Consider the following 27449-nt stretch of genomic DNA (forward strand, 5'->3'; position numbering starts at 1 on the left):
GAATTCTTTTTCTGTGGATGTTGGGCATTTCACATGCATCACCCTATTGTGGTATCTTCGTAACAATCTCTTGATTAATGCCATCATTCTTGGCATTTCATAGTTGAGGGAATGGTCATCTATGGTGGTGACCTCCTCGAGGAGGTTAGGTAACATGCCCCAAATTCACAACTAGGAATGGCAGAGTTGAAACATAAACCCAGGCCTCTTCTCTCTCCAAAGCTTGGCAAATGACCCACATGCTGCCTTGCCTGCCCAATGCATTGAGTGAGATGATAAATACAAAGTCTTTTGCATGTTATGGGGCACTTAATAAGCACAATTTTCATCAGGTGCTCAGGTGTCTCCCAGTCACGCTGCACAACCATGAGGATGAGCAACTGCTTCACTCACCTTCCTAGACCTCCCCAGTTGGCAAAGGGCCATGACATGGTGAAATAAATGCAGGAGGGGCAGGAGGGATGGGAGACACATTGCATTATTCCTCTCTAATTCTACTTGTCTAATGGACTTGTTAAAAGCACCCTGGGTATGAAGTGTGAGTCTTAATGGCATTTTATAAAAGTTGCTGTGATGAATTAGCACATAAAGCAAATTAAAAACAGCTTATCGCTTTTTAAATTAGGTGATGGGGCACTGTAGCATTTTTCCCAGACATGAAGATCCATTAATAGCCAAAGGAGCCAGAAGCTGCTGAAATGTATCAGCTGCTTCTTCTCAGGGACCTGACAAGTCTGAAATCAGTAATCCTAGAGGGGCAGATTGTCCAAGATGAATGAAACTGGGGAAGAGCGTGTTACTGAATCCCTTCTCCAGGGACACCTATCACTGAAGACAGAAGGGGGAAACCTTCCCTCAGAGATTCTTGGGACTAGAATGGAGCACAGTAGATTGAATGTCTAGCCAGGTAGGGACCACTAGAAACAGTCTCTACTCCCCTCCCTTACACATGAGGACACAGGCTTGAGAGAAGCAGGGCTTTTAAAGTTTATCTGAAACATTTCCACAGACCCATATTGAGGATCTTCTATGTGCCCCGTGCTGTACTGTACCCTGAGGGTAGAGAAGTGTTTTAGATGTCTTTATACACAGTCCACAAGACAGCTACTGAGTGGCACAGTTGGGACTCAGATCCCCTGATTCAAGGTCAGCACATTTTTCAGAAAAACAATTGTAATAGTAAGAGTAGCTGCCATTTTTTGAGCACAGCCTGTGCCAGGCTGGTGTTGCAGTACTTTCCGTTTATTATTTCATTGAATCCTCACCACAACTCTTTGAAGTAACTGGTGTGATTATATACCAGCTTTATAATTAAGGAAACTGAAGCCCAGAGAAGCTAAGGAACTTGCTTAAAATCACATGGTTAAAAAGTTGCGAACCCAGGCAGTCCAACCCTAGAGCCTGCCTTCTTGGTGACCACCTGCCAGCTCTCCTGAGGGCTTTCCTCCCTCCACTCCCCACACTTTATATACAGAAGGACCCTGGAGCTAAACCAGAAGTTCAAAGACTCTTAGGATAAAAAATACTAGGACAAGAACTGGGCAGTAAAAGAGCTTTGGGGATTTGGGAGCAGGGGGTCAGGGAAGTGGTCAGCCTTGAAGAGAGATTAAGAGTTCCTGGTACTGCCAAATTGTGAGCACCACCAGAGGACAACAGGCTGAAAAACTGAGCCTTACAATGGAATGTCCAAGAATGTGGATTTAGGAGGCAGACATACCATATTCTAGATATAGTCTCCACCACATGCATACATGTGACCTGGAGCAGGTGCCTTAGTGTCCTGAGCTTCCTTCCCTCATCTGTAAAATGAGGATATTAATTTTTACCTTCAAGTTCTTATGATGTCAAATAAGACAGCGAATACAAAATACCAAGCTATCTAATGTGAGCATAAGTAGTGGTAGCCATCATGGTCATCATCCTTGCTACCTTGTCACCACCTCTCAGACTGAGGTCGGAATGGGGGGCCTGGTGAAGAAGAAAATGAAGAGCATTGCACTAAGACTCCAGATCAGAAGACTCAAGCTCCAGCCTGAGGTTGCCGAAGCTAGACTCTCCATCTATAAAAAGGGGGTATAGTACTATATCCATCATACCTTCTTTGTCAGAATGCATTGAGTCACAAATGAGGTAGTGTAAGTGAAAATGATTTGCAATCTATAGACCTTCAGGACAGCTCCCAGGGTCAATGATTCACTAGCAGACTTCACAGGACTCAGCATAGTCATACTCAGGACTATGACTTATTATTGCAAGAGGACACAAAGCAAAATTAGCAAAGGGAAAGGAACTGGGGACAAAATCCAGAAGAAACTGGGCAAAAGCCTCCCAAGAGTCTTCTCTTAGTGGAGTCACATGGGACATGCCTAATTCCTCCAGCAACAAATTGTGACACCAGGTGTAAAATATTGTCTACAAGGGAAGGGTTCAGGGTGACCCAGTCACCTCACCCTGACTCCCCCACTGAGAACTCACCCAGTCTGTAGAAGGATCTTGCACCTGCTCCAGGCTGCCCCACCTTGACTTCTGCCACCCATGTGACCTTGAGGCAATCCTTGGGCCCTGCGAACCTGGAGTATCCTTATCGGTCTCACGGGAGTTGGGTGATGCCAGCCTATTTTTGGGGAAGCCTGAGATGCCATTCCTGTAATTCCTGCCCCAGCTCTGCTCTCATTCTGCCCAAGGCTCCCCATTGCCCTCTCCATAAAATCAGCTGGACCCCATTAGGGTCCAGGGTTTTTACTGGGGGCTGATCATGTAGTCCCCTTCTGCCTGGCCTATACCACAATTCCAGACTCAAAGAAGAAAAGTAAATGATGGGCAGCCCCGATGGCTGAGCAGTTTAGCGCCGCCTTCAGCCCAGGGAGTGATCTTGGGGACCCTGGATCGAATCCCATGTCGGGCTCCCTGCATGGAGCCTGCTTCTCCCTCTGCCTGTGTCTCTGCCTCTCTCTCTCTCTCTCTCATGAATAAATAAATAAAATCTTTAAAAAAAAAAAAAGAAGAAGAATAGTAAATGTTCAGTTTGAATGTTGTTTATACAAACAGTTTATGTGCGGTGAGCCATTCTTAATAGGAAATAGTGAGAAGCTTCCCAAAATCTAATTTCCCAAATCTCAGCTAAGAGCCACCCTCGCAGACTGGTCTTTTTAAGGATAGCAATCTCAAGCTTGCTATGTTAACTCTTTTTTGCACAGAGTAGAATTTATAGAAAAGATTTTTATGAATATCCACTCACAGGGGAAAGGCAAGATAATAATGATAATTCATACTTATTGATTGTCACTATGTGCTGGGCATTGTTGTACATGCTTAATTTTATATGTTTTACCATATATAACATTTCATCCATACAACAATTTCATAATGGGGGTACTATTATCATTGTTATGTGAGGAATCTGAGGCCTAAGAAAATTAAAGTAGCTTGCATGGATAACCAGCTATATGACTGGCCAAGAAGTAGTAGAATCAGGAAATGACCCTAACAGTGTGACCCAGGAGTCTATATACTTAACCACTATGCTCCAGTTGCTACACGGCCCCAACCATGAGCTGGGTGCCTCACATGTCTTATTAATGTCCACAGCAGCTCCGTGTGAACGTAGTTATTGGACTAATTTTGCATTACAAAAACCCATGGCTCCGGAGTGCTAATTAATTTATGTCACATCACCCAGCCAGAGCAGTAACAGCGTTAGAAGTGGGCCTCTGCCCCCCTCAGCCCCTTTTTGCCTGGGTGAAGCTTTGCCAAAGTCTTCCGTAGGGAAGATGCAGATGGTAGAGGTGGAAGTGAGTCATTCTGGGAGCTTAGACCAAGAAACTCTCCCCCAATTCCATTACTCAGGGACAGAGTTAATGGAAGAAGGAGATGTGTTGCAAGTAATTCAAATTTTCCTACAATATTTGAGAGCTCTACATGCTGTCTTCAGCTCTTTTTGGTTGCCATGACAGCAGATGTGACATTTCTTTCATGAGGAAAAAATAAAAAAGAAGAAAGGAAAAGAACCGTATTTGGTCTTCAGTGATCTTAGAAAAATCTTTTCCCCAGATCTATCTAGTTTTGCTTGCATAGTAGTTACTACATTCTAAGGCAACTGTCAGAATGGAATCAAAAAAAAAGGGAATAAGCAGGGAGATGGCAAAACCTGCTTCTCCTGAGAAATCGTATGCCGTACGTGGTGGTGTGTGAGCGACACAGGAGGAGCCAGGCAATAGAAGATTTTGAGACAAATTGTCAGTTGCTTAAGGCAACACCTACCTACTAAGGTCTTGGGCATCATTTATTTCACTTTTGTTTGCGATTCCCTCACTCCACCAATTCATACATGTTACAGTATGTTAGGCTTAGCAAAGGCTCAGCATGTGCTCTTTAAGGAGGGAAAAATGGTACATAAAGCCAGAATTACAGTTCAGAGTGATGAGTGCAATGCTGAAGTAGGCTTAGCATTCATTCTCTGGAAGCGAAAAGATTTGTCTTATCCATATAATTTTGATCTATCTATAAACACACACACAAACGTAGGTGTAATCGCATTTTTTCATGATTACATTTTGAGCACTTACTCGTGTCATTAGATTAACCTCTGCAACCTTTCAATTTATTTTATTTCTATTTATGTTTTTGTGGTTTTAATTAGCATTTTGTTTTTTTAATTGAGTTCTAGTATAATTAATATACAGTGTTCTATTAGTTTCAGACATACAATGTAGTGTCAACCTCAGTAATGGTCCCATAGTCCAGTGAGTGGAAACAGGACAGTTCCCTGTGGATAGCATTTAAGTTATTACCATTTTTCCCGGTCACAAAGGAAAGAGTTGTACAGACTGATACATCTGAGAGGATTTGTTCATAACACAAAATGCTCCATTCGGAAAGATGGCCATGTTATTCTTCATTATTTCCTTCTTTTTAGTAACTTTTAAAATTTGATTGTAGTAGGAGGGAAACAAAATCTCAGACCAAACTGCCTTTGCCACATCTCCCATTATCACCTTGCCACATATGGTGATCTCCACGAAAAGAAGCAGTACCCCAGTTTTAGGGGTCCAGAGGCTGCCCCTGCAGCCTTCACAGAGAGGCAGGAACTAATGCTGATTTGTGACTGCCATAGTAGGAATGTGGACTGCAATCCTGGGAGTCAGTTCTGGGAGCTGGTATTAAATGGATGAAGGATTCTCAGGGCAAGAGTGGGTAATCAAAATGGTGAATTTCAAATCTGTGCTGCAGAGGTTCCTAACGATGTTCTCTCTTGTCGTTTCTACAGAGCCATGTTTGACTATGACAAGAGCAAGGACAGTGGGCTGCCAAGTCAAGGACTTAGTTTTAAGTATGGAGATATTCTCCATGTTATCAACGCCTCTGATGATGAGTGGTGGCAAGCCAGGAGAGTCACGCTGGAGGGGGACAGTGAGGAGATGGGGGTCATCCCCAGCAAACGGAGGTAAAAATGCTTTTTCTATTTCATAGTGCTTGCTTTTTAGCTATCTAGGGAGTGGATATGAGGGAGATGAAGATATGACAAACTGTTCACAGAATAACCATTTGAGTGGGATAGTCAATCTGCAGGAAAATTGTCAGTGGTGACAGGTGACATGAGTTAAATATTCTCACTCTTCTCATATTAGGGTTTTGCCAAAACTGATGACTGTGATAAGGCATAAAGAAAGAAAGGAAATCTGCTTACACTGCCTTCCTAAAATGTATACCAGCATCCACATGTTCAAGATTATCTTAGCACATATGCTGACTTACACACTCAGGTGTTACTCCAGAGGTTCATATTTGCAAGACAACTTTACAGAAAGGTCAGGTGAAGGCCAAATAAAGTATAATTTATGAAGCAAAGTTCCTTTCTATGTATTATGTTCAAATATTGACGGGGGAAAACCTAAAAACCTTCATACAAATTCAGATGCTTAGGATATGAGCTGTCAAATAATCTGGTGAGGTCTAAGATTGGGTTAATAATTGTATTTTACTGTTTCCGTTACTCCTGTTCCCTACCCACCCCGCAACTCCCACCTTCACTCGATCAGATATTTAGTTCTATATGTGTTTCCGGAGTCAAGACTACTGTGCTCTTTCTCTTCTAAACATTTCTTCAGCTATGCTTTCACAAGGCAGAAATAACTTTGGAACAGCCAACTCCCTCATGGGACCCAGCAGCTTCTAGTCATCATGACCAGGGAGGAACTTTTCTACCCGTGAATCTCTTTTTGGCACCAAGATATTGTCCATGAAATAAATTTGTCTGTAACCCAGTAAAGAGATATGGTTCTGAAATTAAAGCCAGGAATAGTGTTTCCTCAAGGCAGTCATCAACTTTTCTCAAGCTGCAGGTTTCTCAAGGGCTTTCTTCCTCATATCCAAATACCCCAAAAACCTCTATAAAGAGTCCTCAGTGAAGTTAAGCACCCTAGTGCTCAAAGCAACCCAGCAGGTGAGCTAGCCTAAACCATAGTAGGAAGAGGTCGGTTATGCCCAAGAATGACTCCGTGGAGTGCTGGCACCCCAGAGAAGCTGGTCTCCCATCCTTCTCTGTCTTTGGCCATACAGCCCGGGGCAAAATGTGGGAAGACGACAGCAGGCTGACTGTCACACAGCTGCTCCATCATGGTTAGTGGGGAGGAGCCATGAAGAAGCCACTGAAACTCCAAAGAACCTCCCTGCCTCCCGTACCCCTGTCTGGGAGTCTCCTACCACCGGACAGTTCTCTGGGTCACTTTCATTAAACCTCTGGGCTCCAGAATAGTTGGCTGAAATGGTTTTGAGTGGACATTCTAAGTTTGCGCTATGGCTTGTAGGGTTTTCTCAAAGGATGTATATTCAAAGCAGTGTCTCTCAGTACTAGTTTGTATTCTGTTTTTCCATTTACTTAAAAAAAAAAAGTCAAGGCAACGTGCATTTTGGTTTGCTTCGATTTAATTCATCAGAACTCTCTGAGCTGCTGCTCTATAGAAGAAAGAGCTGTCTTACTGAATATGGCCCCAAGGATAGAAATGGAATAGAGGGAAAAAAGCTATGTGGGAATAGATTTCAGCTCATTTTAAAGAAATTGTTGTACTAGTCGGAGCTGTGTAGAAATGGTATGGATTACGTGGGAAGACAGTGAACCACAATAGTGGTTTTCATACCAGGGAGCATTATAAAAACAGAAGTGCCCGCTCCCTCCCTCTCTGACTCCCTCCTCTGTGTGTGCATGTATGTATGTGTGTGTGCACACACATGCACACACGTACATACACACACAAATATTCTAATGCAGTCCATCTGGAGTTGGTCTTGGAAATCTGTATCTGTTTATTAATCCCTCTAGGTGATTCTGATAATAGAAGGTCTGGTGTCAGGAAATATAATAAAAGGGATTCAAGCTTTGGATAGAGAGTTAAACTATACAATTTTTCAGACCCTTTCCAACCCAGAGGTTCTGTGATTCTAACCAGTCTTGTCAATAGCCCTTCATTTGTTCAATGATACTTTATTTTTCCCCCCAAGGAACATTCTCAATGCTATTCCTCTTGAGACAATTTTCCACCTGCTGGTGGTCGTTCTTAAGTTGTCTCTTTCCTATTTTGGATAAAAACCATCTTAACAACCATACTACAGCTAGCCTGAAAAATAGGTTTGTCTAGTGACTTTAATGTTGATATTTATTTGCATTCTATCTCATGAATGTTATAGTAGCTTTCCCCTGTGTGTGTGTGTGTGTGTGTGTGAGAGAGAGAGAGAGAGAGAGAGAGAGAGAGAGAGAGAGAGTTTATGGCTATAAATGAATTTCTGGCAACTTTTTCCCTTAGGATTTTAATCCTTTCAGGAAATGCTATCATTATTGTTTTATATGTTTATAAAAGTAACACATTTCATTATAAGAAAGTGAGAAATTTTTTAGAAGTATAAAAAAGAAACAAAAATCATTTATATTCCTACCCCACAAAGAATTCTTATGCAAGGCTTCCTCATTTCACACTACATTTAGCATCTTACAACTACAGCTCAGAATAAGTGGGAGCTGGTAAAACATGGTTTACTATTATATTGGGGTTAAATTTTTCAATCTTTAATTCCTTGCTAGCCTCTTTTCTGAGTATAGTTCAGTGAGTGGAGCTGGTCTGGGAAAATCTCAAACTGAGTAACATGAGGGCATGACTTTACCCTTTACAAATATGTTTCTCTATTGATTCCATTTAATCATCCCAACAAAACCATGATGGAGAGTGTGAAAATGATTTCTATCCTTTTTTTAAGATAATGAAGAAATTTTATTTAGCAAAACATTCCTAGAGCATGCTAGATGCTGTTCTAAGCCCTTTACAATGTACTTATTTAAACCTCATTAAACCCTGTGAGAGATATTATAATTATGCCCATTTTACATTTCAGGAGATTGAGGCTAGAGAGGTTAATTAACTTGGCCTGAAATTGCCCAACTACTAAGTGGCAGAACTGGGATTTGAATTCAGGCTACAGAATTGATGCTGTTTTTTTATTTTAAAGGGGGGGGGGGCACACAGAGAGAGGGAGAGAGAGAATCTTACCCAGGCTCCACACCTAGCACAGAGCCCAACACGAGACTCCATTGCATGACTCTGAGATCATGACCTGAGCCAAAATCAAGAGTTGGATGCTTAACCAACTGAGTCACAGCCACTCCAACAAAATTGGTACTCTCAATGTATATGCAGTCCTTCCTCCTAAAGTTAAAAAATAAGACTTAACAAAATTTAATTTAGCAAGCATTTTTTGAGCAGTGTCTGTGTGCCAGGCACTTTCATTGGGTCACTGGAGCCCAACTGGAGTCACATGTTTGTGGACTAAACATGCACCTAAGACACAGCTACACTGTGATTAGGTTAATGAGGGCTCTTTGTAACTAGAGGTGCTATCCTAATCAACTTGGGCTGCCCTAACAAAATGCAATAGACTGGGTGATTTAAACAATAGACATTCATTTCTCACAGATCTGAAGGCTAGAGAGTCCAATTTCAAATTTCAAATTTCAAAGCACTGGCTATTTGGGTTCCCAGTGAGGGCCCTCTTCCTGGTTTGTGGATAGTCTTCTTGCTGTACCCTCACATGGCTAACAGGAAGATCATTTCTCTCTTCTTATAAGGGCACTAATCCCATTCATGAGGGCTCCACCCTCCTCACCTCATTGTCTCTCAAAGGCCCCACCTCCAGATACCATCACATTGGGGATTAGAGCTTCAACACAGAAATTTGGGACCAATACATTCAGTCCATAGCAAGGGTCAAGGAATGTGAAAGGACAGCAGATAGGCACAAATTCCATCTGACATAGAACCAGTCGTGTATTGTGTCAGGTGCTTTCAAATACACGATTTCATTTCATCTTCACAAAAGCCTCATGAGGAAGCTGAAGTCCAAGAAGTCAAGTAATTTGCCCAAGGATTCACAACCACCCACCCTGGCTGAACCCAAGTCTCTCTGATAGCAAGACCACATGACTTTCCACTACATGCTAGAATTGTCTGTTAGGAGTTCTTAATACTCCTGTGCTATGGTTAGCACAGATAATGTGCTAAACCATTTTTTAAATTATCTTATTTAACATTCACTTTGACTTTTTGACTTTTGTGTCACTACTCTAAGTTCACCAACATAAATCATAAGATCCTAAGAGACTGAATGACCTACCCTAAGTCACAGAGCTAGTAAGTGACAGATGCAGGATTCAAACCCAGACTTGTATGATTTCAAAACCTGAGCTCATAGTACAGAATCACTATTTCCTGAGACGATGTAGTTTTTGTGACTGGCCAAAATATGATTTGTTCCACAGTGTCTTAATCTAAGTCTTTATTCATTGCTTCATAGTGATGGCCACCTGGGTTCTCAGATGACAAGTTTGTAGCTAGCATTGCCTTAAGGTTTATTCACCTACCCTTAGCAGAGAGCCTGTGGCCAGTCACATGGATGGCATTTCCACCCTTGTAGAGCCCCGGGACAGGAACACCCAGCATCAAATGATGCTCCCATCATCCAGTGCTCCAAGCCTGACCTCATTGTGTGTTTGGCCAGAACCTGAAAATGCCAGATGGGAAATGGGTGAGAGGGTAGAGGGAGACAGTTGGGCTCATTGAAGCATGACCATTTGGTTCTCCCTAGAGATGCTAGCTGTCAGAATTGATTGCTCAGATTTTGCGATCCAGTTTATATTTTCAGTATTTTGGTCAGTGACCAAGCTAGGGTGGAGAGGATTATTTCTGCTTAAATAATCTAATTAATTGCTTGCCTCTTGAGTGTGAGAGAAGTAAGGCAGTACTTCTCATTTTGATTCAGTCTTTCTATACAGGTGGTCTACCATTTCCTTAGGTGTAAAGATCTGTGGGCTTTAATATTATCTATTTCTGCCAAAGGAGTCTACTTAGTAATATAATTAGAGAAGGTGATGCTCAACTTTATGTAGATTCTTACCAAGTGAAAAAGTCAAGAATTGGTAAATAACTTTGGCTGAAAACAGTTTGAGGGCAAGTCACTTAACTTTTTTTTTTAAGTCACTTAACTCTTGAGTCTCAATTTTCACATCCATGTCAAGAACGCTCCTTGAGGGTTTAATCATGTATTTGTTCATTCATTCACTTATTCAACAAAGATTCATTAAGCCCCTACTATATGCCCAGCTCCATCTTAAGCCCTGGATCATTGTGCAGTATAGTTAATATAGACAAAGTGCTTACTTAGTACAACATCAAATACTTTGTGCATACTCAACTGATGGGGGCTTTCCTTTCTTCGTATTTGAGATTTTAGTGCTTAAAAGAAAACAGCATTATTTAGAGCCCTATTTCCCAGCCCTGACTCTCATTTGAACAATAAGCTAACCACCTGCATCCCAAGAAGCACTAGAAGAGAGGAAGGGACTGAGGTATGTAGGAGAAAACATAAGCTACAGCCACCTACCACTGAGAGAGGTAATCAGTGTGGGCCTCTGGGATGGGAAATCAAAACTATGATGGGGGTGTACTGAATGCAAAAAGACTGCCAAGGAGAGAAATTAATTCAATATTTATGATGTAATTCAATATTTATAATGATGCATATAATCATGTAGCTAACCTAAATTTCAGCATTAAAGTTTATTCTAAATTTTAAAGCCCAGGGGTGCCTAGATGGCTCAGTTGGTTAAACATCTGACTCTTGATTTCAGCTCAGGTCATGACCTCAGGGTCATGAGCCGAGCCCTGCATCAGGCTCCACACTGGGCATGGAGTCTATTTAGGATTCTCTCTCTCTTCCTTTCCCTCTTCCCCTTTCCTGTCCCCCTGCACTCACACTCTTAAAAATAACAATAATAATTTAAAGCCCAGCCTGTTATGGTTATGGTGTTATGTAAGTGATTATATACTTGCATTTGGTTATGGTTTATTTAATTCAGGACATTTGGGATATTGGGATACAAGGGAAAAGTTTGGTTATCATTTGTGAAAAATTTAATACAGATTTCTGAAGATCAGTGTTGGCCTTAAAACTGTGTATGACTCATCTACAATCTCAGTTGTGTTGAGAATTCCCATTGCAGAAGGCATACATGGAAGATCCTTGAATGCTCTTTCCCAAACTGACTAGATGTGAACAGAAACTCAAGTTATCTTTTAGCAGATGTTTGTTCAGGCCCTATTTCTACCACTTTTGAAACTTGGCAAGCTTCAAGTCTTGGCTTTCCCAACTATAAAATGGGATCGATAATATCTACATCACTTGGTTATTGTGAGAGCCAAATGAAAGGATATAAATGAAAAGGAATTTTTCACTAATAATTATGTTAAAACTTCAGCCAACACTTATATTATCATCATTATTGTTAGTGAAACTTCCAACCCCAATAGAAAGCAAAACTTTCCAACTTCCTCATGAGCTCAAACCATGCCACCTACAGTAGCACTTTAAAATTGTTTTTTTTCCTATTGCCTCTTTGAAGATTAATAAACCATAGCAAATAATAGCGGGGTGTGTGTGTGTGTGTGTGTGTGTCCATCTAAACATTCCTTGCAATCTTTTTAAAATTTAAGAGATGAACCACTGGGGATCCCTGGGTGGCTCAGCGGTTTAGCACCTGCCTTTGGCCCAGGGCGCAATTCTGGAGTCCTGGGATGGAGTCCCATGTCGGGCTCCCTGCATGGAGCCTGCTTCTCTCTCTGCCTGGGTCTCTGCCTCTCTCTCTCTCTCTCTCTATCATGAATAAATAAATAAAAATTTTTTAAAAAATAAGAGATGAACCACTAAAGACGGCCTAATAGGGACATTTCTTAAGAAATCTGAAAAGGGTGAGTGTGGAAACCTGGAAGCAAAAATTAGAATGCTCTTTCCAAACAGTTCTTAGAATCCTGACTTCAGCCTAATATATGTTTGGAGCCCTATGAGTTCTGTGAGTTCATGCAGAATTTTTTGCACAGCCAGATCAAATAGCCATGTATCTCCGCATGTCATTTTGGCATCATCTAATGTACGAGTGTTTCCCATAATTGGCCTGGCTAATGCAAAGAAGCCAGGATAAAGTCAGGGCTGTAAGAACAGTTTTAGAAGGATCCAGAGAGATGAATATGAATTAACATTTGCACTTGGATTAAAACTGAGAAAAGCTGAAGTCTCTTAGAACAGGCATTTTCTCAGTGAGCATTTTTCCACTTGGCAGCTGACCTTATCTGAAAGCTTCCTTGAGCTCTTCCCAACTGTTGTATGTCGGGTACAAGTAGAAACTCTCACTGGAACATATTGCTTTAATATCGGAGGTTAGATATAAAAATTTTTGTTCAGCTGTTTCTACTCAAATATTCTCCTCTCACACTGAAATATATTCTGAACTCTGTTCTGTAACTATAGAAACCCTAATCTTCACTCTGTTCCAGCTGGGAACACAAAAGAGCTCTCAGTTAAAAAGCAATATGTTGTTAATTATTGATCTATGAATAGCTTAGATTTTATAAACCATTAATTTCTGTAGATTCAGGGCTTTTCTTCTCTCTTTTCCCATTTTTGAAATCAGAGTTAGCCATATTGAGGCAAAAAGTCAAGTTAAAACAATGCCTCAAAGATCATTTTAGTTACCAGTGGTTTATTGAGGACTTGGTACAGTATACTGTGCAGTGATATGTGGGTTTGCCCTCAAGGAACAGACAGCTTTGTATGTGCACTGAGAAAATAAACACAAGGACACAAGAGATAATACCAACATGAAGATACAAATCAGTACTGTTGTGACTTAAAGGAAGGAGTGAGTGATCATGTCTAACTGAAGAGGCTTAAACCAAAAAAAAAAGAAAAAAAAAAAAAAGAAGAAAAGAAAAGAAAGGAGAAGAAAAAAGAAATCGAGGAGATACCTAACTTCTCTTTACCTCTTTTTCAACCCCACCCCCCATCTATCTTCCTCCTCCACCAGGATTAATTATTTAAAATACTAATCTGTTTGATCACTTCTCTGCTTTATATCCTCTAATAACTTATGAGGATTCCCCAAAGAAAAAGCCCAAATCCTTAGTGTGGATGGATCTCTTTTATAAGGAGGCCCCACCACCCACCTCGCTGTTTCACATCCCATCCTGTATATACCCAATACCAGAATCTTCCTGCAATCATTATCTTGCTTATATCCCCAGGTCATGGTATGCATTGTTCCTCCTGTCTGGGAAACTCTCCCTAAACTTTTACTATTGACAAGCTCTTTCTTACTCTTCAAATTTCACATAGATTGACACCTCTTCCAAGAAGCCCACCCCAATGCTTTCTACCCCTCCTTCTCACCCTCCAGTAAGATAGATGCCCCACCCCCAACCCCACCGATTGCTCTCAGCAATCTTACTGTGCAACATTATCAGTCTCTATGTCTCTATTTCTACCAGGAGCACATTACTGTGTGTTTATTGCCGTCATGCTTTTTAATTTTTTTTCTTTGTCCCCCAGCTCATTGTTTGATATGTGGTAGGCACTCGATGAGTGTTTCATGAATGAATGAAGTGTCAGGTACGATGATAAAAATTGCAGCGATGACAGGAAAACAGCACTGGGGAAAAGGAAAAAATTCAAGATTACCTATAATCTTGAATTTATGTTTGGTTTTAAGGTGAAGGTAAATACCCTAGTGTTCCTAAAGGGAGGGGAAGAAAAAGGAAACAGAAAGAAAAGAGTAGGAGAGATGAAGTGTGCAGAGGGGAGCAGAGGAGAATAGAAAAGTTTATGTAATCTTCACTTTAGATGTTCATCTCTGTGCACTGTGATTTCTTATAATAGATTTTTAGTTGTTGTTTTTTTCAGGCGTTTAAGTAACAAATATTAGTTTTTCTCCCTCCTCGTTTCTTCTAATCACTGTGACTCTCCTTACATATAACACAGAAGTTTCAAGGGATATGTTAACCTCTTAGAGACAATATACCAAGACTTTTTATATTGAACAAAGGAACAGAAATACTTTAGAATACATGTATTTGAGCTGTAGAATAAGAGGTATTTTTCATTTAATAAGGAACTAACTCAAGGCGCTTAGATGGCTCAGTCAGTTAAGCATCTATCTTCGGCTCAGGTCATGATCCCAGAGACCTGGGACCAGCCCCCCATAAGGCTCCCTGCTCAGTGGGAAGTCTGCTTCTCCCTCTGCCTCTGCTGCTCCCCCTGCTTGTTCTCTCTCTGTCAAATAAATAAAATCTTTAAAACAAATAGGGAACTTACTCATAAATGCCTTGCCATGTGATCAGCTCTTTATTTTCAATTTTCTTTAGGGTGGAAAGAAAGGAACGTGCCCGGTTGAAGACAGTGAAGTTTAATGCGAAACCTGGAGTGATTGATTCAAAAGGGGTAGGTACAAAATAATCGAAATATTAAGTTCTCTCAGCTGCCATGAGTTTAAGCGTAATTAACATTTAGGCTTTCAGTAGCAAAGAAATTATGGAGCTACCAGACAGTAGAGAACTGTTATAAATGTACTGCTAAAAGTAATAATGTATTCTCTGATGAAGTAGATTTGTGGTAAATATATTAAATAATGGGGGTAAAGCTGCCAGTGGTCCACAGAAATGATATGTTGATGAAACTGATGTAGTGATTAGACTGAAGGAGCAAAGAGATAGTTTAGTGTTTTCATTTACCTTTTTCTTTTAAATTGTTTTAAAAGGATAGATTTCATAAAAGATACCTACCTGCTCTTCACAAACATGTGTAGTCTGTTGCACATTTTAAAGCTAAGACAGTGGTCATGGAAATATATATATATAATATATATATATATATTTCATATATATATGGATCATCTAAGTGAATACATGGATTGTTGTGACAGACATAGAAGAGAATTAACAAGTGAAATTTAATCATCGAAATTAAAGCATTATATGCACATGTATCTATTTTAATAATAACCTTAGTGAGAGAAAATTCACATACCATGCAATTAACTAATTTAAAGTATACCATCTGGAAATTTTTAATATATTTAGTTAGACAATCATCACTACAATCACATTTGATTACTTCATAAAGAATCCCTAAAGTAGTTACTTCCCAATGGCCCCCCAACCTCATCCTCACCTCTACCCTACCCAGCCCTAGGCAACTACTAATCTATTTTATCTATAGATTTGCCTATTCTGGATATTTTATATAAATGGAATTATATACCATGTGGTCTTCTGTGACTGCTCCTTCCTTTTAGTTCACAGTAATGTTCTCATGCACAGATATTGTAGCATGTATAAGTACTTTATTTCTTTTCCTTACCAAATAATATCTCATTGTAAGGATATATCTCATTTAGTGTATCTATTCATCAGTTAATGGACATCTGGGTTCTTTCCATTTTTTGGATTATTTTGCAGTGAACATTTGTGTTACATTTTTGTGTGGACAAATATTCTTACTTCCATTGGGTATGGAGTGGAATTTCTGGGTCTTATAAAAACTGTAGGTTTAACATTTTGAGGAACTTCCAGACTGTTTTCCAAGATGGTTGTACCTGTTTATATTCCCATCAGTATATGAGGGTTCCAATGTCTCCACATTCTCACCGACACTTGTTATATGTCCTTCTGCTTATTTGGTCCAAAGTGGTATCTCATTGTGGTCATGATTTGCATTTCCCTAATGACTATTGGTGTTGAGCATTTTTTCGTGTGCTAATTAGCCATTTCTATATTCTCTTTGGAGAAATGTCTATTCAGATCCTTTGCTCATGTTTAAATTGGTTTTGTTGTTGTTGAGTTGTAGAAATTCTTTATATATTCTGGATATCAATCTCTCATCAAATGTATGCTTTCCAATTATTTCTCATTCTGTAAGTTGTCTTTTCACTCTCTTGCTAGTGTCCTTTGGTGTACAGAAGTTTTTAATTTTGATAAAGTCCAATTTACGTATTTTTTCTTTTGTTACTTGTGTTTTTGGTATCATATAAAAGAAACTATCATATAAAAGAACCTAATCCAAGGTCATGAACATTTACATCCATATATTCTTCTAAGAATTTTATAGTTTTAGTTCTTACATTTGGGTGTTTGATCCATTTTGATTTAGTTTTTTGTATACAATATGAGGTAGGATTCCAATTTTTTTTTCATGTGAATTACCTTTTCAGTTTCATTTTTGTTTTGTTCACTTCAAATGTATAGAAATGTAATTATTCTGTATATAAATCATATTCTTCTACCTTGCTGAACCTATTTATTAGTTCTAATAGGTTTTTTTGGTAGATTCCTCAGCACTTTCTATATACATATGTAGATTATGCCATATGTAAAAGAAAGTTTTACTTCTTTCTTTTCAACCTAGATGACTTTTATTTTTTTGTCATGCCTGATTGCCCTGGCTAGAACCTCTGGATCAATGTTGGATAGAAGAGGCAAGGGCAGTCATCCTTGCCTTATTCCTGACCTTAAGGGGAAAGCATTCAATCTTTTTAAATATGATGTCAGCTGTGGCTTGTACAGCTTTTAACATCTATTTTTAAGTGACAAAACAAGTATCTCATTGCTGTATTGTAAAATACTGCCCCCTACCTGCCCTTCTCTCTTCCTAATGCTCTTTCATCTCTTTTCCTTTATCTTTCTGTCCTAAGAATTCTGGCTTGCAAGCATCACACAGAACTACAAGTTATGGTCAGTAGATGTGACCATGAAAAACATAAAAAAGAAAAGCTATTATTTCTCAGGACTTTGGAGCCCCAAACCACAACACTGCCCCTTGTATTTTTAAGTATAAATGTCACAGGCAGCCCAGTCATTGACATAACAATTTACTCTCTCTTAAAACATTTGGGTGAAATGGGAATTTATTTAAACATAAGGTGTCCCTCTTAAAAAAAAAAAGTGAGGGTACATATGCATGCAGTCTTTTCAAATAAATACTATTTATAAATAAGAAAGCAGGATTTTTCACTGCTTGTTAGTAGGAATTTAAACATAGAGTCCTGTTTGTTTCACCTATATAGTTGAATGTATATCAGAGAATTTTTGTTGGATACCTACCACATGCCAGACACAGGGCTAGAACTTGTGAAAGATGCAAAGTATAACAAAGGACCTTTTCTTCAAGAGCTTATAACATCTATGAAAGCCCAGGTGTCTTTTTGATAAAGCTAAGACATGTGCATCATACTTTTTAATCATGTTGTTAAATACTAGTAGGTAATTCCAAAAAAAACAGATTATAAATTCTAGGACTTGAATGACTATTGAAGGAGGACCAGTGACCCTGTGAAAAGGGAAATCCTGGACCAACAGTCATGAGGGTCAAGTAACTTGAGTTCTAATTTCATTTCATTATTAAGTCAACACTGCTCTTTGGGTCCCATTAGCAAAATAATAACTTTGAACTATATCAAGGATGTCAGGCAAGTTCCACTTCTTATATGATGGATTGATCGTGATGATGGATTGATAGTTTCTACCTGGAATATTGTGATATTATAATTCTGAGACCATGTATAACCTCAGCAGGGAAGAAAATGTTATGATTGACTATACATGCCTAGAACAATGTTGGAAATTGATCTCTATTTGAGGTCCCTAGGTTCGTTGATTTTTAATGTGCCTTCCAGCAGTAATCTTCCATAAGCCTATAAATCAAGAAATAATAAATCAAAGTTTTCCAAATCCCCATGAGAACGATACATCAATGAAGACTCTTGCCCAGAGTAAAAAGTAAAAGACCATTAAGAGGAAGTGTGCTAAAGAAAGAGAGAGACATTACTACAGGGAGAGCTGAGAAGTCAGGAAGTGCTGCTCACCTTGAGCCAAGGACACAGACTACAGAACTTAGTTATTGTTATAAAAGCCTCAGTCTGGGACCTATGGGTAAACTCAACATAAACTGATGAAGATAGGACACCTGGGTGGATCAGTCAGTTAAGTGTCTGCCTTAGGCTCAGGTTATGATACTAGGGTCCTGGGATCGAGCCCCACATTGAAATGAACCCCACCTTAGGGTCGAGACTACTTCTCCCTCTGCCACTTCCCCTGTTTGTGCTCGCTCTCTCTCTCTTTCTAAAATAAATACATAAATACATTATTTTTTTAAAAAGGAAAGAAACAAACAAACGAAAGCTTGGAAAAGCAAAGAAACCTGAACCCATGTCTGATTGATTCCAAAGCCCATAGTCTGTTTACTATAGCATGCCCTCTTCCTATTAAAACTATGTCATTTAGTGCATTTTAAGAAAAATGAAGTATGCTGAATTTGGTTTAACTTTGTTAAAAACTAACTTGGACATAAGCTTAAATCCTGAAAGGCAGAAGCTGGTTTCCTCAATAATGTACATCTTTTTGGATGAGAACTTCTCTAACGTGAACTTGGAGCTGCACACTTCCTCTATTGTGGCCCGCCCGAGGGACAAGTCCTGGCAAATGTGTTCATTCAGTCATTCACGAAACCATTATTAGATGCCAGTACAAGCAGCTTGCCAGGCAGTGTGGCCCAAGCTGAATAAGACCTAGTCACTGCCCTGAAGAAGCAGGTGTACTAGAAGAGAGAATGCATCCCCACAGGGAGCAAAGGATTCACACTAAACAAAGAGGGACAGGAAACTTGTTCTGAAGTTCAGAGGAGGAGATTCCAGCTTGGAAGCTGGGAGAATTTGAATTTTGGAGGACATGGGGAGACCTCGAAGGATTAGTAAGATTTTCAAGGGGCCAGACAGTGGGGTAGGAGTAGGATACAGGATACTTGGAAAAGAAAACACTGTTTACTTTCATTGCAAGCAACAATTTATGAAGGGGAATAAAGGACTCAGAAGTGCAAAGTTATACTCAAATCAATTCTGGTGCCTTAAATTTTTTTAGGAAAATTGGACTTTATCCTGTAGACAGAAGAATTTTAATGGTTGTAACCAAACCCAACCTAGAATTTCCCCTGGGCTTTCACCCAGCATGTATCTGCATTGCTGCCCAAATGTCACTCCCTGGCAGAGGTCCAGCTTGACTCATCTCTGTGCCCCTTGCGCCTAACACATTGTCTCCTAAAAACATGGTCTGCCCATCCTCCCTTCTTGGAGGAAAGGAAAGCCAATGATCAGAAGTAGATTTCAAAGAGACCAATCTGGTTAACTTTGAGAAAGATTGACTGGAGAGAAGGACTGAGAGTTGGAGATGTTCGAAAACGCTACTCCAATCTTCTGACCATGAGATTCTGAAAATGTGAACTTGAAACAATGGCAAAGGAAAATAGGAAAAGATTGCTAAAGAGATCAGAGAGACCTGTCAGCCTTAGACATCTGACCTAGAGGTTCCTAATATTATTCTGTTTTCTTTTCCAAAGCCTTGAGCTCCCTTCAGGAGGGGATACTGACTGTGAGAGAGGGCATGGGACAGAGATGGAGCTATGGTAATGAGACCATGCTAGTCCCCCTGAAGCCAACTAGAGCTGGCATTGAGAAATCTCAGTTCTACTTCATACATTCTTGGTAGTTTACATATGACCATTGATTCCTACTATGTCACAGATGAGGACACCGAGAATCATTTTTCTGGGACACACAGAGAGTAGCAGAGCCTGCCATTATATCATTTATCAAAAAAGTGGCTTGACAGTCAGTGCTTTGTTAGCAACTAGGAATTACATTTGCTTCACCAGAATAAGTTATGAAGATTGCTTTTGTAACAACTTCAAAGTGACGTTTATGTTTCAAGGGAAAGGTCATTACTGCCCTCAAAAGAAAGCTCCTTAATAGAGCTGGTCTTTGGATGATAGAGGCCCCATGAAAAGCTCAAGTGTCTAAGAGTAACCCAGAGATTTAGGGAAGTGGAGTGGAAGGAGCACCATACTGCCCCACTCCGTGGGGCATCAAGAAAGCAACATTTCTCCTCAAAGTTCATCTACCCAGAAAGGCACCTCCTCAGGTTCCTTAGTTTCACTTCCCTACTCTAGAATGTGTAACAGATTCCTTATTGGTCTTCCGGCTCTAGTCATTCTCCTCTGATTCTTTCTCTATCCTGCATGCAGTGTGGTTTTAACCAGATTAGCATTTCTACATAAAGAACAAAAACATGGCTATGTCCAGAGAATTCTTTAGTGTCACTAGCCTATCCTGGGGAAAGCTGCAAACTCATACCTTTTTTGAATGTCATAACCACATCTGTCCAAACCTTGAGCTCCTGTGTCCTCTGAGAATCTTGTGAGCAGCACTCAGATTGTTCTCTGATAAAGAAGTGCTTGAGGCTTCTCTAAAAATGGTTCTCAGAAAAAAAAAAAAAAAAAAAAAAAAAAAAAAATGGTTCTCAGAGGGGCCTACATTTGAGTTCCTTTCTCTAATACATACGTGGGAGGAGAGTCCCTATCTGAGCCTGGAAAGCCAATTGAATTCAATGAACATCTTTTGAATGAATAAAAATACACTATTTCACTTATTCTCTATAAGGTATTTATTAGTCACATTACTGATGAGGAAACCACTAGTCTGTGGAATGGAATGGAGAATAAATCATGTTCCTTATGTATTTTTATGTATACTTATTTCTTGTTAGAAATTAGACCTCCTAGGTCTAAAATGTACTGCTGTCAATGGGCACCTGGGTGGCTTTGTGGTTGAGCGACTGCCTTTGGCTCAGGTCATTGTCCCAAGATCCTGGGATGGACCTGCATTGGGCTCCTAGTGGGGAGCCTGCTTCTCCTTCTGCCTATGTCTCTGCCTCTTTCTCTGTGTCTGTCACAAATAAATAAATAAATAAAATAGTTTAAAAAATACTACTGTCAAAACAACCAAGTTAATCTGCAAACTTATATACTGAATTTAGTACAATTTACAACTGATGAAATCTGTTCACTATACACATATACATATTTATTTTTATGATATACTTTAGTTTCTACATTCTTCTCCCTTCTCTAGCTTAATTAAGGTTTTAAGAGTTTTTGTTTTGTTTTGTATATGTTGACACCTGAATGTGTCTGGTAAACCTCATTCCCAGCAGGAAAAGAAAAGTAAAATTTTTAAAAATACCTTTGAGGTTACCTAGGTGGCTCAGTTGGTTAAGCTTCTGCCTTTGGCTCAGATAATGATCCTGGGGTCCTGGGATCCAGCCCCACACTGGGCTCCCTGCTCAGCAGGGAGTCTGCTTCTCCCTCTCCTTCTACCCCTCCCCCCTGCTTGCTCTCTCTCTCTCTCTCTCTCTGTCAGATAAATAAATAAAATCTTCAAATAATTAAAAATTAAAAATACCTTTGAAATCTAATATGAGTTGCATTGCCTAATTAAGCTAAAATTTTCATTAATGAAGTAGAGGGAAATACTTGCTCATTGTGCTCTCCTCCTCTCTAATTTCTTCAGTTTTCAGGTTTTTTACAGACCTTTGTTAAGGCCATACTATGTGTCAGGTAGTGATTTAGGCAATGGAAGTACCACAAATAATCTGTGGTTCCAGCGTTTAGGAATCATAAAGTATTCCGCAGAGATAAACATGTTAGCAAATAAAAAATACAATCTGGTATAAGCACTAAGGGAGAAGAGAGGCCAAGATACTATTTGAAATCAGAACTGGAATACATAAACCTCTCTTGGGGTTCATAGGAAAATTGCTAGGGAAGATAATGACCAAAAAAGAGCCTTGAAGGATCAACAAAATCTGGCCAGGTATCAAAGGACAGAAAGATGGTTATAGGCAGAGAGGACAGCACCTAAGAGGGAAGCAGCCCAATGCACAGGGAAGCCAGAGGAATGTTAATGTTACTTAAATGCAAAAGCTCATGTACAAGCTGCAAGTATCCACAGAAAAGGCCAAGGGGAAGTTGGGAACCAGGGCTTGAGAGCAGTAGAAAGTCTTTGGAAGACTTTAGCAGAAGTCAGTGTTTTCACAGATCATCCTACTGCTGTGTTGAATAAATTTCCAAAAGAAAGCAAGCCTGGAAAGCAGGAGTCCATGTTGATAATGCAGGTGAGATGTGAAGAAGACCATTCTAGGGCCATAGAGTAGCTCTAGAGAGGAAAGAAGAGACCAGAAAATATTTGGCAGAAGGGAAAAATAATGTGTTACCTGGACCACCTACATCAGCATCAACCGAGACTCTTATTGAAAATGGACATGCCCAGGCTTAAGCCCAGTCCCTCAGAATCAGAATCTCCAGGGATAGGATAGGAAAGCTGCGTTTGAACAAGTTCCTCAAGAGTTTCTTTGGGCTTGCTGAAATTTGAGGTACATAAGCATATTGGAAATGTTTGATATCAGATAGACTGACCAGCTTATGCCAGAGTCACCATAACATGTTTAGGATACAATTACCTCATATGTAAAACTGGAGATTAGGGCAGCACTGGTGGCTCAGCGGTTTAGCGCCCAGGGCATGATCCTGGAGACCCGGGATCGAGTCCCACGTCAGGCTCCTTGCATGGAGCCTGCTTCTCCCTCTGCCTGTGTCTCTGCCTCTGTGCGTGTGTGTGTGTGTGTGTGTGTGTGTGTGTGTGTGTGATGAATAAATAAAATCTTTAAAAAAAATAATAAATAAATAAATCTGGAGATTATATAAAGTACCTAGAAATACTAGTCTATCTCTTCCCCCTGCCCATCCTCCAGCCACTGCCCACCTGCACACACATCTCAAACTCACCCTCTTTATAAGATTAGAATGAGCAATTTCTCAAAGTACTCTATTCTTTAGATTCTAAATCCCCTTTTGCACAGATGACAGGAAGAGAGTTGCCACAACTTTGCCCTACAGCCATCTCTGTAATGGGTATTTCTGACTGTGTGCTTGCTTATTTTGAAGTCAGGCAGGAAGGTGGAGGTAGTATTGGCAGCAGGACTGATCTCACTCGTTCCCCCATCCCTGCCCCTGCCCTTGGCAGCAAGTCACCAGTATTTCTGAATTTTCTGCTATAGTGTAGCTACCTATGGGAAATTCTAGAACCACTGCATTTCATTCAGTACACAGTTACTCTGAATATCCATAGATTGCCTTATTTTCTACAGGTCTTTTTTTTTTTTAATAGGCATCGCTCATTTGTTTTTTACAAAAATCCTATAAGGCATGTACTCTTAATATGCTCATTTTACAATGAGAAAACTGAAGTTTAGAAAGGATCAATGACTTACCCAAGCTCGTAGAGCTAGTAAGTGGCAGAGCTGGGCCCTGAGTAATGGCATGTCGTCTGAGCAAAATAGAGTAATTGATTCTTTAAGGCATATTTATGTATGAACTCATTCTGGGTGTTATTAGCATAGCTAATTCTATCTATTCAATTAGTGATGCTACTAGGGCTAAAGTAGTATAAATAGGAGATGTATAATTTGTGGTTATATAAATAACAAGTATAGTTTTATCAGATAAGAACACTAAGATTTTGTTAAATTTTCTTCCCTCTGTTAATTCAAAATGTTAAGTATGATGCAGAGAATTTGGCTCAAACCCATTTCTACTTTAAAGTTAATCCTGAATCGATTCTGATTCACTACAGAGCATCCTTTAACCTGACTCTTTAAGGCAAAAGGCCCAGAGTCATACCTTAGAGCTTGCATGTTTCATTTTGCAGAGGTTTTTAACTCACTGAAATCTAAAACATCAATACTAAAAGATAAAGGTGCAAGAGTGACTATCCAATCATCTGACTTCCTCACCACGGTAATTATAGCAGACCCTTAGCAAGCAAAAATAGTATATATATCTTTCTTCTTTTCAACTGTGTACTGTTTACATGTGGGTAAATTGTTTTTTAATGACAGATCATGTAATGTCTGAGACATTTCAAAAGCAGCTTCTACTATGTTCCTAATATTCATTAAAAATACCTAATTATGGGATGCCTGGGTGGCTCAGTGGTTGAGCGTCTTCCTTCGGCCCAGGGCGTGATCCTGGCATCCCGAGATCGAGTCCCAAATCGGGCCCCCTGCACAGAGCCTGCTTCTCCCTCTGCCTGTGTCTCTGCCTCTCTCTGTGTCTCTCATGAATAAATAAGTAAAATCTTTAAAAAAAAAAAAAAAAACTAGTTACTCTGCCTTTTCATTAGAAAAAAGGAAAATAGGCTCTGAAATGTAACTGTCCTAGATCCTATATTTAACTTTTTAAACTATGTGATCTGGAACGAGTAGCTTCTCTTTCTGACACTCTGATTTTTCAGCTATAACAATAAAATCTGAAAAAAAAAAACAATAAAATCTGGAGAGTAGATTGCAAGTTCCTTAAAGGCAGGGGATGTGATTTATTTAGGGCCTGAAATAGTTAATGGCATTCAATCAATAATTATTGAGTTAAATAATGTAAGAATAAAGAAGGTGATGTATTAAGAGAAAAGTTATGTAAGTTAGAAGGTACAGCCCACATTGGTTTTGCTGGCTTATAAATGGAGAACTGAACGATGTATTATTATTATTGCCTTTAAAAGAAGATCCTCTCGATCTGAGAATTATTTTCCTTTCACTTCAATAGATAGATTTTGAGTTTCTCCTATGTACAGGATACTGCTCTGGCCACTGAATGGGGACACAGATGAATAAGGCGCTTCCTCTTGTCATCCCAGAGCTTACCTTCTAGTGCACACACACATACACACACACACACACACACACACACATTGTTAGAAATCAGTACCAGTTTATGCATGATACTAAAATAACCGCTGAACTGAAACCAACTCAGAATCAATAAAACTGTTGCTAAAATAATTGTTTTTAAATGAAACAAATTTTAGGCCGATTTCCAGGTTAAAAGCAGAAAGGTGGAGGTGCTGGATCCACTCTTTGGGGATTAAGAAATTCTTCACGAATATTAGTAGTAAGTCCTCACATTGGCAAGGCACTTCGGTTCATTATCCATTTCATTGGTGAGGAGGCAGGGGAAGGAGAAATGAGTGGCCTGTCCACGATTACATAGACAAGTGCTGTCCTTTGGAGGTACATGAGTACCATTTCATTTATTCAGCAAAGATTTACAAAATGTTGTTCATGTCCAGCAACATGCTAGGGACAGGGGAAAAACAAGGATGCAGGAGCCTTTGCCCTTGTTCTTGGCAAACATTGAACGGTCCGGGAAAGTTTTGAATTTCCTTAGAAGTTGGCATTCTCGGTACATAATCTGCTCCTCTCAGGTAGTCAAGAGACCTAGTGCTACAGTCCTATCTATGCAAGTGGCCAAGTCAGTTGAGGCAGGCCAATTATTCCTCTGTAAAATGGGACCAGTAAGAGGTGTAGTGAACTTGCTTCATTAAGGTATGAGATCAACTAACCTGAAGAGACATAGTACAAAGGACATTAAGTCCAAATTACACTTCCCAAGAAAAAAAATCCATGTGTGGCTCCCTCCTTAACTCTCTCTTGATCATCTATCATAATGTAATAGGCACCATGAATCTATCAGCTCCCATGAAGGCATGAGACAATGAAAAGCCTGTGATGACTAAGGATTATGATGTATGGCATTCTGTGCACTTAAGGTCCATTGAAAGGGAAAAAGGGGAAAATAACTCTTTCCATGCAGCAACGGCAATTGGTATCCATAGGTGACAAGGGAGAAGGAACATCCTTTATTTGTTAAGCAATGATAACACATAATGCAGTTTCCAGAGTTCTGGGAAATGTGGGTGAAGTGAAGCTCTCCCGGCAGCTGTCTCAAATGTATTACAAGTCAGTGTGCCTTAGAGCCCATCTCACTTGAAAAGAAGCAAAAAACTTGCAGATATGCTGTTTGCCTTCATGTTTTGACATCTTTATGAATATTTGTTACCACTTGTTGAAACTCGTATTTGGGCATCCTTTCTTTGAATGGTGGTTTTTCCCAGAAGACTTCAAGAAGCCACTGTTTCTCCCTGTAATTGGCTTGTACTCACCTGTTACAAAGGATTAACACCTTAACGAATTTGAAGCACAAGTTCCATGTGAAAGACACAGCTGTCACTCCTCTTTCTTGGAGGAAATGTTCTGTGAGCGCCTCCAAGCCTAAACCTGCAGGCCCCCATAGAGGTAGAGCCCTGGGAGCACAAGCCCAAATTACAGTCAGAAAAGAAATGCACTGGGGGCACCTGGCTGGCTCAGTGGGAGGAGCATGCAGCTCTTGATGTCGGGGTCATGAGTTCAAGCTCCACATTGGGTGTAAAAGTTAACTTAAATAAAAATTTTTTTAAAAAGAAAAAAAAAAGAAATACACCAACTTATGATTGCTACTGAGTCCATTGTGTTATTAAAGGCAAAGAGCTCTTCGTTCCCCCCAAGTGATGGCCAAGAACTAACTGAACTTCCATGTCTACCCCCTTCTCAGTAAAGAACAAAGTACACGTTTGGTGCATAAAGGATTTGACTTCGGTTACTATTTCTAAAATGTGAAAACAATATAACTATCACTTACTGAAGGTTATGTATAACCTTCAGGCATTTTGCTAAGTAAATTATAAGGACTTTTCTCATTTATTCCTTACAACAACCCTATTAGGTGAGGACTACACAGAAACCTCTTTTAAAGAAAATAATCCGGGGCCACCTGAGTGGCTTAGTCGGTTAAGCATCTGACTCTTGATTTCAGCTCAGGTTGTGATCTCAGGGCAATGACTTCAGGATTGTGAGACAGAGCCTGTGGTCAGATTCCACACTCAGCAGGGAGTCTGCTTCAGATTCTCTTCCTCTGGGGATCCCTGGGTGGCTCAGTGGTTTAGTGGCAGCCTTTGGCCCAGGATGTGATCCTGGAGTCCCGGGATCGAGTCCCACATCAGGCTCCCTGCATGGAGCCTGCTTCTCCCTCCCTGTTGTGTCTCTGGCTCCCTCTCTCTCCGTGTGTCTCTCATGAATAAATAAATACAATATTTTAAAAAAAAGATTCTGTCCCTCCCCCTGCACTCTCTCTCTAAAAATAAATAAATAAATCTTAAAAATAAAAGAAAAGAAAATAGGGGATCCCTGGGTGGCTCAGCGGTTTAGCGCCTACCTTTGGCCCAGGGCGCAATCCTGGAGTCCCGGGATCGAGTCCCACATCGGGCTCCCGGCATGGAGCCTGCCTCTCCCTCCTCCTGTGTCTCTGCCTCTCTCTCTCTGTCTATGTCT

The 27449-nt window shown here is 40.0% G+C and overlaps 1 protein-coding gene across 33 annotated transcripts in view; it reads left to right on the forward strand.

Moving 5' to 3' along the window:
* DLG2 (discs large MAGUK scaffold protein 2) overlaps nt 1–27449 on the forward strand; it is a 1987603-nt gene that overhangs the window by 1911200 nt on the left and 48954 nt on the right. For all 33 annotated transcript variants that reach the window (XM_038568427.1, XM_038568453.1, XM_038568428.1 and 30 more), the window contains 2 exons: nt 5267–5443; nt 14733–14808. In XM_038568427.1, the coding sequence (XP_038424355.1) occupies nt 5267–5443; nt 14733–14808 (253 nt within the window). The remainder of the gene's footprint in view (nt 1–5266; nt 5444–14732; nt 14809–27449) is intronic.

This window comes from Canis lupus, chromosome 21 (assembly GCF_011100685.1).
Source record: "Canis lupus familiaris isolate Mischka breed German Shepherd chromosome 21, alternate assembly UU_Cfam_GSD_1.0, whole genome shotgun sequence".
Taxonomy (NCBI): Eukaryota; Metazoa; Chordata; class Mammalia; order Carnivora; family Canidae; genus Canis; species Canis lupus.